Source organism: Anolis carolinensis, chromosome 4 (assembly GCF_035594765.1).
Source record: "Anolis carolinensis isolate JA03-04 chromosome 4, rAnoCar3.1.pri, whole genome shotgun sequence".
NCBI classification, from domain to species: domain Eukaryota; kingdom Metazoa; phylum Chordata; class Lepidosauria; order Squamata; family Dactyloidae; genus Anolis; species Anolis carolinensis.
The window spans coordinates 151,684,343-151,701,123 of NC_085844.1; the positions used below are offsets into that span (position 1 = coordinate 151,684,343).

The 16,781-nt window shown below is 39.7% G+C and overlaps 1 protein-coding gene across 2 annotated transcripts in view; it reads left to right on the forward strand.

The window, feature by feature from the left end:
* The window catches only part of tgfbr3 (transforming growth factor beta receptor 3), a 203,305-nt gene that overhangs the window by 102,319 nt on the left and 84,205 nt on the right, over positions 1-16,781 (forward strand). For both annotated transcript variants that reach the window (XM_016993177.2, XM_008109257.3), the window contains exon 4: positions 8,693-8,830. In XM_016993177.2, coding sequence (XP_016848666.2) covers positions 8,693-8,830 — 138 coding nt within the window. The remainder of the gene's footprint in view (positions 1-8,692; positions 8,831-16,781) is intronic.

A 16,781-nucleotide genomic window follows, 5' to 3' on the forward strand; every position in this document is an offset into this window, starting at 1 on the left:
ACTGACAAGGCAGCTATCACAGACGTGCACAGCATGTCCTTTCACAATCTTTTTACAGGACAGATCTGGATCTTGGACAGAATCTTAAAATAGCTGACTTTCTGGAACAAAGGACACATGGCTCTCCTTTCTGGGACTGAGATTGTAGTGGTCTAAATCCCATTACTAGTCCCAACTAGAGATGTGAAGGCCTGGGTGGCAGGGGAAAACAAAAATAAATTGGGGAAAATCTGTTTTCTCTCCATTTTTCCTGGGTTTTTTTTCCAATGCCATTTTTCTAAAAGGTAAAGGTTTCCCCTGATGTTAAGTCCAGTCATGTCTGACTCTGGGGGTTGGTGCTCATCTCCATTTCTAAGCTGAAGAGCCGACGTTGTCCATAGACACCTCCAAGGTCATGTGGCCGGCATGACTGCATGGAGCGCCGTTACCTTCCCGCCGGAGTGGTACCTATTGATCTATTCACATTGGCATGTTTTTGAACTGCTAGGTTGGCAGAAGCTGAAGCTAACAGCGGCCGCTCACGCCGCTCCCGGGGCTTGAACCTGGGAACTTTCGGTCAGCAGCTCAGTGCCTTAATGCACTTTGCCACCGGGGCTCCATTTTTCTACACAGTTGGAAAATGTGTAGAATATGTTCTTCTCCATGATAAATAATATCTATGACATGGTATTCACATTATATAACATGAAGATCTTAATGAAAGATTTCTGAGACTTTTTGTTTCTACGCATTCCCCCTCCCCCGTTTTTCCAGAAAAAATGGGTTTGGGAAAAAAAAAGATAAAACCCTGTTATTTTCCAATTTTTTCAGGTTTTTTCCAGGCCTTTCCATCTCTAGTCTCAACGAGAGCAAACCCATTAAATCAATGCAATTTCTAAAAGTTTTTATTTCTATTCATAAGTTCATAAGTTTATTTCTATTCATAAGGTCTAGTGGCATTTTCAAATTAAAAACTGGTTCTGTAGAAGAGGGGATTTGAGAAGGTGTGGCTTGTCATGAAACCAATTAAAAAGCAACATTGGCTGAAATTCTCTCTCCAGTAAGGGATAGGAGACCTCTCCTATTTTCCATCTGGAAACCCTAATCTACCCTAATTGGAATTAACAATTGGATAAATAGTTGTTTTAAAGCAAGTTCCTCCTCCTCTTCAGTGTTGCGATGGACAGCAGTGTCTGCAGAATACACAAACCCAAGCCCTGAGCTCCCAACCCTCAAGAGTGTCGGGTAACACCATTTATCCCCATGTCATGGCAGCTGTGCTTGCTGAGTTCTTCTGTTTTGTTCCCACAGGCATCCAATCCCAGTCTTTCCTCCCATCCCCTCTTGTTTCCTCCAGCCTTTCAGTGTCCCATGCGAATCATAAGAATTCATGAGATTTGGAAACTGGTCCAGACTGTTTGCAATGTCTTACGTTCATTCAACAGAGTTTTACTGTGCAGTTTCAGATACAGAACTGTTAATTAAGATTAGGTGTGTTATCAAAGGCTTTCATGGCCGGAATCACTGGATTGTTGTGAGTTTTCCGGGCTGTGTGGCCATGTTCCAGAAGCATTCTCTCTTGAGAATGTTGTGAGCCCGGAAAACTCACAACAACCCAAGATTAGATGGTTTTGTTGTTGTTACTGCTTTTGTCACCATGTTTTCACACCATACGTATTTAGCATGTCCACCATTGCAAGAAGATGAATATATTGTGCTAAGATACTCTATTTTTTAGCAGAGCTCACTACAAATGGTTGTCTTTGCCTAGCAGATGTTCAGAACTGAAAAGCAGACCGGGGACAAAGACACTGGCAATGTTTATCTGGCAAAGTATGGAGGTAGCAAATCTGCTATGTGTGCCAGCTCCCTCAGACTCTTACTTCATAGGAGTGCTAAAATTTTCCTACTTCACAAAAATTAAAGTACATGCTGAAGAATGCCAGGCTTTATGGCTAACTCAGAATGGGCCAGGTTTTGACTGTTTTTAGAACAGCAGTCGTCAAAGTCAGGTTCCTTGGATGCTTATCAAGGCTTCTTCAGTAGTAAGGTGATTAATGGCAGACTATTCTTCTTAGAGCATGGCAGATGAGTTAACATTACCAATTGTTTTGAGTGATTTAGAGCTGGGCAAGAATACAAACCTTCCTCTTTGTCTCTGCTACTAAATGGAAACAGTGCTAATCGAAATAACATATCTGTCATGGCTAGTTACTTTTAGGAAAAGATCAGAATGCAGCAAGCTGCTAGCCTGTTCTCTATGTTGTAATTTAGTTATTGGCAGTGGGAAAACAAATTACAAGAACTAGTTAGACAGAACACCTGCAAACTTTCAGGATGATGTACTGGCTTCTTCAACTGGCTGCCTACGCAAGACTCTTAATACCTTTGTCTTGTGTTGTTCTCTCCACTTTTTGTGAGGGTAAGCTAACACTTATCTTTCTTCAGTGAGTTTTCATTTTGCTATTCAGCAATTCTCTTCCCAGTGAGAACTTATGAAAAGGCAGTTTCCCCTTTTCAGTAAGGCATCTGTTAAAAATTAAATGCAAATGTAATTATTTTCACATATGGAAGAATATGTTCATTGTAGTACGCTATATTACTTTCTATACCAAAACATTTTCTGCAATATTTTCAAAGATCTCATATTGTTAGCAGATTTTATGATTGGCCCGGTGTGGTTTGGTTTTGATTTGCTGATGAATCAAGGGAAAATTATTGGTGGAAAGGATACATTCTTGAGTACTTCTTTTGGCTTTTTGAGTCCTTTGTACGTCTAAAGAAGTAAATATAGAATAATGAAATTTTGAAAAGAAATCAAAATCGATTTTAACATAATGATCTCTAGGGATTTTAGATGATATGGTAAATATATGCTTTTCGAGGTTGAAGATGTATGAGGAACTACAATTATGATTTTGGAGTCAGTTTTTAATTGTTGCATGCTGTGTACATTATGTTAATAAAGTATCAGCATTAGGTGCTGGGTTAATGGAACCTACCAAAATTATTAGTGAAACTTTCATAATACAGAAATCAATTTGGGATATGAGATAGATTCAAAAAAGTATTGTAGACAGAATAATACAATAAGAAGGATCAGCAGTTGGTGGTCTCTGGCCTGGCTGAATGTAGCCAGCTGAAGAAAAAGTGCCACTTTTATTCATTCTCATGGCCAACCCTCTTTCTCTCACCACCCTGCACTCAGGTTATTGAAAGAGCTCTGCCAGCTCCACTCTTGGTTATTAGAGGAAGCACAGGTTTGTTATTAATAAGTAGTACAACCCCATACCCATGGGACCAGTACTTGTACTTTCAACTACTCACATCTAGGCAAAACGAGTCCTTTCTAAGGGCCCTTTGAGGTAGGCCTGAAAATGCAGAACCTGTCGCACTTTCACCTGAGGCATCCAAACGACACCTCAGATAAAAGCGAATTAATTTGGAACAAAGCGGGAAAATCCTGCTTTGATCCAAATTAATTCGGCACCTGGTAAGACCTAGGTCTTAGGTAAGATCCAAGTCTTAACAGATGTGCGCTCTGTATGGATCATGCAATCTCCAGAGCCAATCCACACAGCCATCTCGGTTTTTTGGGCTCTAGGAACCCAAATAACTGAAAGGACACCCACCCAAGGGGTGGAGGGATTTGGGAAATCCCTTGTTCCCCCTCTCATTTGTCAGGTGCCATTGTAGAGCTCCAGAAGAATTTTGCAGGCAGGCCTTGTACCTGGCAGCCACTTTTAGGTAAGTTTTAGGACCTAAATTTGGAGTTTGGGGGTGGCTGACTGTTATCCCGATTGCAATCGGGATAGCATCTAGTCACCCAGGAGGGAAAATTCGTGTTTTGGGGTAGGGGGGTGGGGACTCCTATGGGGCAAAATTGGGTTAATTTAACCTGAAGGGACCCATGATGTCAAAATGATAAAAATTTACCTGTGTTTAATATGATACAGTAGAGTCTCCCTTATCCAACCTTCGCTTATCCAACGTTCTGTATTATCCAACACAGTCTGCCTCCCACCCGGATTCACAGCTGTTTCTTGAGGCAGCAACACGCAACAGGCCAACACGTCCAGCAACAACATAAGTGAAATCACACTCCCAAACAAGTGGCAGACTTGTTGTAAAATATGGTGTTTCAGTGCTTACTTTGTAAAATCATAATATAATTTGATGTTTAATAGGCTTTTCCTTAATCCCTCTTTATTATCCAACATTTTCGCTTATCCAACGATCTGTTGGATAAGTGAGACTCTACTGTATTTGAAAGCTCCTAACATACTTTTTATAATAGAGATGGAGAGTGTGTGACCTTCTAGCTCTAGTTGGACTGCAGTTCCCATCCTTCTTCATTGCCTCTACTGAGGCTGATGGTAACCATAACCCAGCATCATCTGGAGAGTCACACAGTCCCATCTTTCCTGTATAGACTATTTCAGAAAACAATGGGTTCCATTTCTAATTGCCCCTGAATAGCTAATGATACACATATATGAATGCTCCTTCAGATGTTTTGGTTTGAAGATACAAAGTATAAAACTTGCAAGGCTTAAAAGTCCAATTTTCTCTCTCATGCTTTTCTGAACAGCTGTTCCAATATGGGCACTGTAACTTGATATATTTTTGCCCTGGTTTATTAGCACAAATTTGTAATGGTTGTTTTGGGAAAATATGCTGTGAATTAATCTGGAGTCCTTCACACTGGACTGGATAGTGCAGCGTTACTAAACCCTAGATATTAACTTTCACTGCAATGTTTGTGAGGGTACAATTTGAAGTTATTAACGTCAGCAAAAACAAACTTCTATATGAAGAGCCTTATTTACTTTGATCATTTTTCAATATTCATGATCTATACTGCTCCTGTAATACAAATTCCCTTTGCCAGCAAAATAGGGCATAAGCCCTATGGTCTGTTTTTGTAGTTTGGTTGCTGTGGTGATCCTTGGCCATCCAAGAAACTCCAGGGAAACAGAAAGTTTGCAGCTGTCTTTATCTATTTGATATCTTATGTATCTGCAGTAGTCTTTCGAAAGAAATCCATAATTGCATAAGCATATAAAACCCATAGTAATATGACTGACTAGATAATGTACATTATTTTTGATGTGCATGATATATTGCCTGCTAACTGCTTATTGAACTTGAATTCTTCTATGAACAAGGCTCTGAATTTCTTCTCTCTTGCTTTATTCATTTGGGAAGAAACAGTAATAGTTTTGTTGAAGGCTTTCATGGCTGGAATCACTGGGGTACTGTGAGTTTTCCGTGCTGTATGGACATGTTCCAGAAGCATTCTCTTCTGATGTTTTGCCCACATTTATGGCAGACATCCTTGCCATAGGAAAACTCACAGCAACCCAGTAATAGTTTTTTAATTTAGTGTGATTTAAAATTGCAGAGAGTATGTATGTAGTTTTCTTTGAACTAAGACAAGTATTTTAAAACACATTTTATTGAACTCTTCTTGAGATTATATACAGGTATATGATGGATTGCTCAAACTGATATTCCTCATTGAACAAACTAATTTATGTAGAAGGGAGGAAATACATAATGAAGAATTGCAATCCAATCCTGCCCCTGAAATTCTGCTTTTGTACATGTTTTGTTCTTTACATGGAAAATATTACATCTCTACATTGTATAATACCATTCACTCATTCATTTGACTATGAGTTGCCCTATAGCTGAAGATTTGGAAGTGAAATACACATAAACACTTACAAAACAAAAATACATACCATTTTTCTTTGATCATAAGATGCCATTGATTGTAAAACACACACTAATTTCAGTACCAACAACAATAAAAAGTAGATCTGTTCCAAGTCAGACAGTACAAAATATAGTTGATGACTTTGGGTTTTTCAGATGTTTTCATAAACTAAATCAATTTTTAAGAAAAGGAGCCACATGAAGTCGAGGGAAACTGTACATGTTGTATAGTTATTATTATTTTGCACCTGCCTGTAAATGAAATATCTTGTCAACGTTTGGGGATGGAATTTTAGTGTGAGATGGACAATTTACTCAATGTTCCACATGTTGTTGAGTTTTGGAAGAAGAACACTTGTGTCCTTGCAAGTTTTTCCCCTTCCAAGTATGGGAATAAGGGGTTTAGATAATGACTTGGAAGGACTCTCTGCCATTGAGCAGGTCTTTGTCATTTTGCCCACACACTTATCGCAAGATCCAAGATACCTCATCTCTTTCCTGGAACTGTTTTTATTAGTAAACCCATATCCCGAGCTTTGTAGACTACTCTCAGACTTCCTCCCTGAAGACAGTTCAGCCCACACATTGCGGGCTATGCAGCAAAGAATGGGTCTTTTCTTTCCCCTCAAAAACAAAAAAGTGCTTGAGCTTGCTACCTATATTGATTCCACAGGCTCCATACAACTGTATGATCAAAATCTGTCAATGAGCTCCTGTTGACAGCATAAGCAAATTGTCAACATTTTGTTAATTGCTTGGCAATACTTTCCAGGCACTCTGTCCTCAACCGACCTGCTCAGGTCTTGCAGACTTGGGGCTGTGGCTTGCTTGAATCTATCCATCTGTAAAGTGGTCGTCTTCTTCCCCTACTGACTTCTACCTCAGCAGACATTATTGTCTTTCCAGCTGAGTCCTATCTAATCATGGAATGGCCAAAGTATGATAGTCTCAGTTTTGTCATCTCAGGCCCCTTCCACACAGCTGAATAAAATCCCACATTATCTGCTTTGAACTGGAATATATGGCAGTGTGGACCCAGATAACCCAGTTCAAAGCAGGTATTGTGGGATTTTCTGCCTTGATACCCTGGGTTATTTAGCTATGTGGAAGGGACCTCAGCTTCTAAGGAGACTTCAGGCTTGATTTGCCTTAGGACCAGTTATTTGTCTTTTTAGCAGTCCACAGCACCCACCGAATTCTTCTCCAGCACCACATTTCAAATGGGGTGATTTTCTTTCTGTCTGCTTTCTTCAATGTCTGAACACTAGATGGGAGAGGGACGGAGGAGAGGAGAAGAGCCATGTCAGTGGCTGCCCCTGCTGGTGCTCCAAAAGATCGCTTTGTAATTTTTTTTTCAATTTTCCTGAACATTTTCAATATGCAATACTTGTCTTGGCAACTTGGGGGAATAAGAAAGCATTATCTTATATTTTCAAAGGGCACGCCAATAACTTTAATGCTAACTTGTTAATGATAAGTAACTCTGGGCCCTTCCACACAGCCATATAATGCAGAATATCAAGGCAGAAAATCCCACAATATCTGCATTGAACTGGGTTATCTGCATCTACACTGTCGTATCTTCCAGTTCAAAGCAGAAAATGTGGGATTTTATTCAGGTGTGTGGAATAAGGGGCCTCTGTAAGTTACTTTTCTGGACTGCAGTAGACTTCAGGTAATATTTGGTTGTATGAGCATAGTAATGAATAAAGTAACTAGCTCCTTTTTCAAAATAACAATCCAAACTCTGGGTAGTGTTTGGAAACTCTGATCAGAAGCAGGTTTACTGCCTTTTCTTTTGTTTTCTGAGAACTAGACTCAGGAACATAAGCTGTGAACTAAGAAGCGCTCAAATTTCACCTAAGACATGAGCTCCTATTTGGTCTAAGACATACCACTATCTCTCGGGGGCCTTCCACACAGCCATATAACCCACAATATCAAGGCAGAAAATCCTACAATATCTACTTTGAATTAGGTTATCTGGGTCCACACTGCCATATATTCCAGTTCAAAGCAGATAATGTGGGATTTTATTTAGCTGTTTGGAAGGGGCCTCAGTCTCATTCATACATCTATCTTTAACAGTGCTGGGTTAAGCTTTGGGGAATGGGGGATTTGCCATCAAGGCTCACTGTCCCTTGGCAGCTACACTATTCTTCAGTGCCATTGCAATTTCCTTATGTGCTATCTACCTGTGGTCAGTCTTGTCCACTGAAAAGGACAACTGGAAATTTCTCCTTAAATCTATCACTGCTTGTTTGCATGGAACAAGCAGCAGTATGCATAGAAGAGGAAAAGCAGTACGACTGGGGTCTTTGGAGTTGAGAGAAAGGTCCCTTTGTGTTGTATGGGTCTGTTAACCCCGCCCTGCAGTTGTGAGCTATTTGGGTGACTGTAAACAAACTGTAGCCTCAACACTACCTCTTCACCCTCTGTTACAATGCTATTATATTTATATCATAAAGATGTATATCAATTCACAAATTTGTGTGTAAAGATAACTGAGATAATGTATGTGAAGAACATTGAACATTGAAACAGTATTCATTTTATATGCATTTATGTGACATTGAGTCACCATTTGACTTCTAGAGACCCTATTACTTGCACCATGTTTTTTCAGGCAAATTCTGTTAGTTCTTTCCTCTGAAATGTAGCCTATCACAGTGGTGTCCAACTCCAACCTTTGGTCCTCCAGGAGTTTGGGACTCCAACTCGCAGAAGCCCTGGTCAGCTTTTCCAGTGCCTAGGATTTCTGGGAACTGAAGTCCAAAACCCTTGGAGGACCAAAGGTTGGACACCAATGGCCTACAACATCTGGTATTCATTGCTTATCTCCTATTCAAATACTACCCAGGGTTGACCCTGCTAAACTTCTGTGTCAGGTGGCATCTGATGTCTTAAGGGTTTTTAGGCTGGTTATGGATATTTATCAACAAATCGCCCCATATTAGTTGGTGGTGATGACAGTTTGTCCTTTGTTTTGCAGGTTGCCTTGCATCTGAATCCAATTTCTTCCATTCATACCCACCAGAAGCCCCTGGTGTTCTTGCTGAACTCTCCTGTGCCCTTGGTGTGGAAGGTTAAGACTGAAAGACTAGCTCCAGGGATTCCAAGATTTTTCATTGTAAGTATTCAGAGTTTCCTGCTGTCAGGTGGCTGTTTCATAATGTATCACACTGAACTGATGGAGGTGAGATGACTAAAAAAAATCAGCTATAGCATATCAAAACAAAGAATCTTGGGGAAAATTTGGTTGTTTGTGAAAAGCAATATGAACTAGCTGTGTTATTTACCATGTATGCTCATGTATAAGCCGACTTCATGTACACATTGAGGGCATATTTGGGAGCAAAATTATAGATTTTGATATGACCTTTAGATAAGCTCAGGGCCATTCTACAGGGAGGGAAAAGCACCAATGCTGCTTCAGGGATACAGCCTCTACTATTTTCCCACCCAGGCATTCAAAAGGCCAGAAGTGGTGGAAAAAGTCGAGGTAGTTTAGGTTCTCCTGGGACACACTAAGCTCTTTCCTTTCTCTGCTCTACTCAGAGAAGGGATGGGTCTTTAGCAAAGACTGAAGGTAGAAGTACTCACATTGCCCCGTTCGTGAATTGACCCATGATTTTTGGATTGAGTTTTTAACTAAAATGTGTAGAATTATTCACGAACATATGTTTTTAAAATCTCGTTTAAATGGGTTGGATTTTTTAAAAATAAATGCTCATATTATGTTGTTGAAATTGGCCATAGCAAATGTCCTGTTTTGAGAGGCAAGTGCAATCGTAATAAGGCCAAACGCTAACAGTACAGGCAGAATATGTTACTAGCAAACAATTGGCTTACTGTGTGATCTCCAACCAAAATCCAACTCTGTGCGAGCTGAGGCCCCATGTACAGGAAGATGGCTATTTTTGATCTGAGTCCTTGTTAAAAGTACAACATGAGATCCAGAATGAAGTAATGTGTATTTCTCAAATACTGGAGCGCTGCTCCTGCAGAACGATCCAGCTGTTACCTACTGTTTTGTGAATCACATCTCCATCGTTTGCCATGATGTTTCAGTTTTCTGTTTGTGAAGCCCAGCAGACTGGCTGTTTGGATTACATATTTAGGCCATGATACCATGTCTCATTATGAATCCTTTAAATCTTCATTATTTAACGTACTAATTTCAGGAACAAACATAAGACTGTTTTGCTTTATTAGGAACAGGCTAGAGCAATAAATCTGGCAAGTTGTGCTCTTCTTGGTCTAGAATAAAAGCTGAGATTTTCTCAAATTGAATCTGGAATCCTGAGAACAACACAATATTTTTGAATGAAAACTCAAAGTGTATTCCAGACTGTCAATGGATTTTGAAGGCCGTTCGTTCATTTGTGCACTCAAGCAGAGAATACTCAGGATCAGGTCCGGTAGCTTGATACTGGGGTTTTCTAGGAGATAGACATTGCTACATTACAAGGATAGGAACTATACAGTCACAGGGAGAGACATGGCTTACCAAAGCCATGGGTTTTGATATCCATGGGGAGTCCTGAAACTAAACCCAAGTAGAAACCAAAGGCCCACTGTATTGCTATTTAATATTATTTTGTCCCCTGAAATTTGTATTTCAAATTTTGAGGGAGACAACCTTATTTTGAATTGTAAATTGCATGTGTGTTGAAGTCTTCTTCTTTGGAGATTTTTAAACAGTGGCTGGATGCCCATCCATTCGGGGTGCTTTGATTGTGTATTCTTGCATGATAGGTGGTTGGACCAAGTGGCACTTCTGGTCTCTTTCAACTCTATTATTCTATCTGGAAGCTTGCAATAATAGTTTACGAACTACCTCTGAACGTGATCCATCTGTCATATAATGAGGATTTTTTTTTTTTAAAAAAAAGCACACTGAATTTTTTTCCCCTTCTAGCAAGAACATTAAGGAAAATCACTTCTCAGACTGGATTGGATTGCATTACCATCAATATGTAGGATACAAAAAACAATACATTAGCCTAGCCTTTCCCATTTGTACCCTTCCAGATTTGTAGTGTTATAGCTCCCATCACCACTAATCCAGAGTGATTAATGGTGATATTGGTCTGGATTATAGGAGTTGTAGTCCAGGACTGCAACTGGGAAACTTCCTTTAGCCCCTTTGTAATCCATATATTTAACACTTTGTACTGAATACTTCTTTTCGGCTTAATTGTTAACTGCCCCATGAAAAATGTAGTAACTTTGAATCTTAACCTTTAATACTTTTTTCTATCAGGTTCTCAATTTAAACAATTTGTTCTATTTTAAAAAAATGATGTCTAGAATGAGAAATATTTGTGCCCCAAACACTGTGTTAATGTCAGAATTATTGTGTCTGTCTCTATGGAAGCATTTCATTAGATGATTCATTGAGTTTCTGGCTTCTTTGCCAACTTGAGAAGACTTTGCTTCTAGGGTTTTCCTCTTTTTTTTTTTTTTAAAAAAACCCCTATATTAACAGATTGTTATTTTTCCTCAGCATCCCAGATCTTTGAGTAAAAAACAGTATATCTGATAAAAAAACAAAAACAAATGGCAACCAAACAAAATGGCCATAGAACGAGAAAATAATTTCCTTAGTGGATAAAGTCAAAGCCAGCCATAGTGGTAAAATAAAAAAGGCAATGAGATTCTAGCTGTCATAAGTTGAAGTATAAACAGAGGAAAGTAAGAGTACAGTAGAGTCTCACTTATCCAACATAAACGGGCCGGCATAATGTTGAATAAGTGAATATGTTGGATAATAAGGAGGCATTAAGGACAAGCCTATTAAACATCAAATTAGGTTATGATTTTATAAATTAAGCACCAAAACATCATGTTATACAACAAATTTGACTGAAAAAGCAGTTCAATACGCAGTAATGCTATGTAGTAATTACTGTATTTATGAATTTAGCACCAAAATATCATGTATCGAAAACATTGACTACAAAAATGCGTTGGATAATCCAGAATGTTGGATAAGCGGGTGTTGGATAAGTGAGACTCTACTGTACCACCAAATTCTGCTTTGGACAGGTCTCATTTAAAATACTATGTCCAATTCAAGAAGGATATTGACAAGCTGGCATGTGTCCAGAGAAGGGCAACCAAAATGGTAAAAGCTCTGGAAGGCAAGCCTTTGAGGATTGGCTCAGGGAGCTGGGATGTTAGCCTGGAAAAGACAAGGTTAAGAGGAGACATGTTTAAATATTTGAAATGATGTTATAAAGAAGAGGGAGCAGGCTTTTTTCCTGCTGTTTCAGAGACTAGGACATGGAGCAGTGGATACAAACTTTAGGAAAAGAGATCCCACCAAACATTAGGAAGCTCTTCCTGACAGTAAGTGCTATTCAATAGTGGAATAGGCTGCCTTGAAGTGTGGTGGAGTCTTCTTTGGCGAATTTACAACAGAGGCTGAATGCCTATCCGTCAGGAGTGCTTTAATTGTGCATTCTTGCATGGGGCCACAGTAACACAGTGGTTAAAGCTGCTAGCTTCAGGAAAGGCTGCTGACCTGAGAGTCAACAGTTCAAAGCCGTGAGTCGGGGTGAGCTCTCAACTGTCAGTTCTAGCTTTTGCTAACCTAGCACTTCAAATGCATTCAATGCAAGTAGATCAATAGGTACCACCTCAGCGAGAAGGTAAAAGAGCACTCCATGCAGACATGCCAGCTAAAGATAGGAGATGTTTAGGGACAGCAGGCACTTTCGGCAATGAAAATAGAACAAGAGCACCTCCCCATGGCCGAAGTTGAGCATGGCCTCCAGATGACAGAAATGGGAAAAGGGGAAGACCTTTACCTTATTTGTGTTATTGTATGTCGTTATTCATGTAAAAAGGCATTGAATGTTTCCCTTATATGTACTGTAATCTGCTCTGAGTCCCTCCAGGGAGAGAAAGCGGAATATAAATAAAGTGTGGCATTGTTGTTGTTGTTGTTGTTGTTGTTGTTGTTGTTGTTGTTGTTCTTGTTCTTGTTCTTGTTGTTGTAGGTAATTGGACCAAGGGGCCCTTGTGGTGTCTTCCAACTCTATTATTCCACCTGGAAGCTTGCAATAATAGTTTAAGTGAAACATGCCATTGGTAGCTCCCCCTTGATGCTTGTTTGTAGCATCTCATCACATGAGCGCTACCTCTGAACATGGTCCAGCTGTCGTACTTAATAGATGCTGCTGATAATTTTCAATGTGCAGAGCACTTCCCTACATTTTCACTTATGCTGATAATACCCTGTAAAGTAGATCTCCTTTGTTAATTCCCATATTACATACAAAAGAGCTAAGGATAGTTTGTCTAAGGCAGGGGTCCCCAAACTAAGGCCCGGGGGCCACATGCGGCCCATCGAAGCCATTTATCTGGCCCCCACGACGGCGGCTCCCTCCTCCTCCACCTTTCCCACCTCTTCCTTCACCTGTTGCGCATCTTCTAAAGCTTTGTTTATAATAGTATTTTAATTATTATTTAATTAATAATTTACTAAGGGGTGCTTTTCCAGTGCGTTTGGTGCACAAAGGCAAAAGAGGGTTGGACTAAATAGCCCAAGGGGTCTCTTCCAAACCTCTTTATTATTATTATTGGCACAAAGACACAGCATAACACAGCAAACGAGATATATATATGTATGCTGGATTTCGTATCACAAAATCACAAGTTGAACACTTCCCCGGTGTTTAGGACTGTGTGATGTATGATGATGATGATGATGATTATTATTATTAACAACATTGAGGCTGGGTGGCCATCTGTCAGTGGTGCTTTGCTTGTGCTTTTGGTGCACAAAGGTAGAAGGGGGTTGGATAAGATGGCCCAAGGTGTCTCTTTCAACCCTCTTTATTATTTTTATTATGATTATGATTAACATCGAGGCTGTATTTCATCCCGTTTGTTTGTTTTTTTTACTTCAAAATAAGAGATGTGCAGTGTGCATAGGAATTTATTTGTAGGGTTGTTTTTTTAAAAATTATATTCCGGCCCTCCAACGGTCTGAGGGACTGTGAACTGGCCCCCTGTTTAAAAAGTTTGGGGACCCCTGGTCTAAGGTTACCAGTGGGCTTGGAGACCAATTAAATTTGAACATTATATCCTCAGATATGACACAATGCCTTCAGAACATTTCTAAATGTGTTGGTAGCACATATATAGATCTCCAGCAAATTTTTCTTATTTATTCAGAAATTACAATTTACGTGTTCCAGTTAAGATACCCCCCCCCCCCCCCCCCGGCAATATCTTGCTTAGGCTCATCTGTTGCTATTTCCTTTAAGATTCACCATACTTAATATAGGGGTTGGTTAATCCTAGAGGCTTTCCCAAGCTGTACCTCTGGCAATCTCCTTTTAACTGTTTTAGTACAGTTGTAAAATATTAAATCATTTTTAGGGGATCTTTATTTTTGTGTGTTTGCCCACCCTATCTGTGCATATCAGTGTTTAAAGCTGACTGATTGGAACTACAACATGTCTGCACAACATTTTAATGTGATTTATGAGAGAGCAAATTCTCTATGATTTAGGTGGATTTTTAAACCTGTTTAGCTTTGAAAAAGCTGGTATGTATATTTGGGTGGCTTCTCCCTTCTGTGTCCCCTAACATCTTGTTAGAAAGTGAATTACGGTCTCCGGGAATTAAGGGATTAATTTAAAGTAGCAGAAATAAATCACCACGAAGGGATGGAGCTGCAGTAACTTGTCCGTTTAAAACAACATTGGAATGGAAAAACATGTACCCAATTATATGGACTTTTTGGGACTAGGTTAGCATTTGAATAGGCAGTCATAGGATTGCAAAGTAAATTAATTCACAAATTAGAACAGTGTTTCCATAACATGCATATCCTCATCTCCTGCCTATCTTTTCCTTGTAGATTTGAAAATATAGTACTGTAATCACATTTATTTGAATGTGGAATCTTCCAGGGTCTGTAATCACAATTTTGTGTAAAAGTAAGGCTCAGGTTGTATGGTCCAGGGTGCTTTGAGGTCTTTGTAGAGTCCCACAATAGCTGGAACCTTTGCCTGTATGGAACATATTTTAGAACTTCCTAAAACTCACAAAGGAAGTACTTTTGCTCTTGCACCCATCAACACGGCGGGGTACATATAGTACTCCCTTGTTGTCTTCTCTTATGAACACTGCTGCAATTAGTTAGGCTAGTGACATGCAAAGAATAAGATTATCTTCACAACACTGATAGTTGTGAAAAAGAGAGCATTTTAGGAACCGGAATGGTGTACTAGTTGAGTGTTGGACTATGGGCCTCATCAGATCGCCCTTTGTAAAGTGGGGGGAAATTGTGGGGCAGTGTAAAGAACCATCTCACTGTGTTCCTTCCCATTGGGATCCCTCCTCTGCCTTTCCATGTAGTTTCCCCATCTGTCCCCGCTTCATCTTCAGCTCCTCTTTTGTTTTTCAGACTATGATTGACTGAAATTGCGGGAAATAATAATAATAATAACTTGATTTTTATACCCCGCCCCATCTCCCCGGAGGGACTCGGGGCGGCTTACATGGGGCTACGCCCAGGCGAAACAGACAATATAAAACTCAACAATATAAACACAGATTGATAAAAAACAAATAAGATCACATATACAAAAAAACATACTTTGATAAAATCCTGGGTTGACTTCTAAAACGAACTGGGCCAAAAAAGTGTAAGTAGTGCGAGCTATAATTAGGGAAGAGGTATGAATTCATGTGCAAAACTTTTTGTGGAGCCCTTGGTGGTGCAGCGGGTTAAACCGCTGAGCTGTTGAACTTGCTGGCTGAAAGATCGGCGGTTCGAATCCGGGGAGCGGGGTGAGCTCCCGTTCTTAGCCCCAGCTTCTGCCAACCTAGCAGTTCAAAAACATGCAAATGTGAGTAGATCAATAGGTACCATTCCAGCAGAAAGGTAATAGTGCTCCATGCTGTCATGCTGGCTACATGACCTTGGAGGTGTCTACAGACAATGCTGGCTCTTCGGTTTAGAAATGGAGATCAGCACCAACCCCCAGAGTTGGACATGACTAGACTTAGTGTCAGGGGAAAACCTTTACCTTTACCTACTGTACCTTTTAATTTGTGAAAGCTTTTAAAACCTGGAAATATGTTTTAGTCTGTTGGTTCCTATTGCTTCAAATTCTTTGAAACATTCATATTTAAAAAATTAGTACTCTGCTATCTGCTTCTGTATCTTTGGACAGGATACAAATAGGAATTTTAATAAATACATGCATATACATCTCTAAAATTCTTTAGCAGCATAATTTGAAAACATCACTGGATTAGAATATTCATTGAAAAGTACTGTGTGCATGTATTAAATATAAGAGCAATTTTTGGCCCTCTGCACCATAACTATTCAGAATGTTTCAGTTAAATGGAAATTTATTCAATGAGCAATTCAGTATAGATCTTCACAGTAGTTTGACATAACTAGTTTGGGATGCAGAGCAGTTTTATGAACACAGCTTTTAAAAAGCCTAGAGACACTCAAAACTTATAATACGGGGGAGGGTACAGTATTTTTCTCCCTCTACAGGTTTTAAGCATCTTCGTGCCATAACACAGTCTTAATAGGGAAGGGAAATCCCAGCCCCACTGTTGCTAAAATTGCCCCCTCCCTGTTTTTACTGCAAGCAAGTTTCCACATGAAGGTATTGGCAGGGAGCCATGGTTTTTATGTTTTATTCTTGTGTCAAAGAGGTGGCCCTTTGCAGGTGTTGCTCAGCTGGTGGAAACTTTTGCTTCAAGCGGTAGCCCTTTGACTTTCCCGGCTAAAGATCTTTCCTGCTGGAAAGAGGCTGTTTGTTATGGAAACGACACTGAAACTTCCTTAGATACTTTACTCTGTGGCCACAGAACACCAGTACTTTTAACTATTTTCTAAGGTTCATTGGCAGTGGATTAGTACTTGGAATATTTTCACCACAAAATTCATATGTTGTGGGCATGAGAGCTCAGCTTTGAGTTCCCGTCCATTCATAGCCTTTAAATGTGCTGATTTCGCAGGAACAGTCCCATCTAATCCTCTGTCATCGCATTTTTTTCAGGTGATGTTAAAATGTCCTGGTTTCTATCTTCTC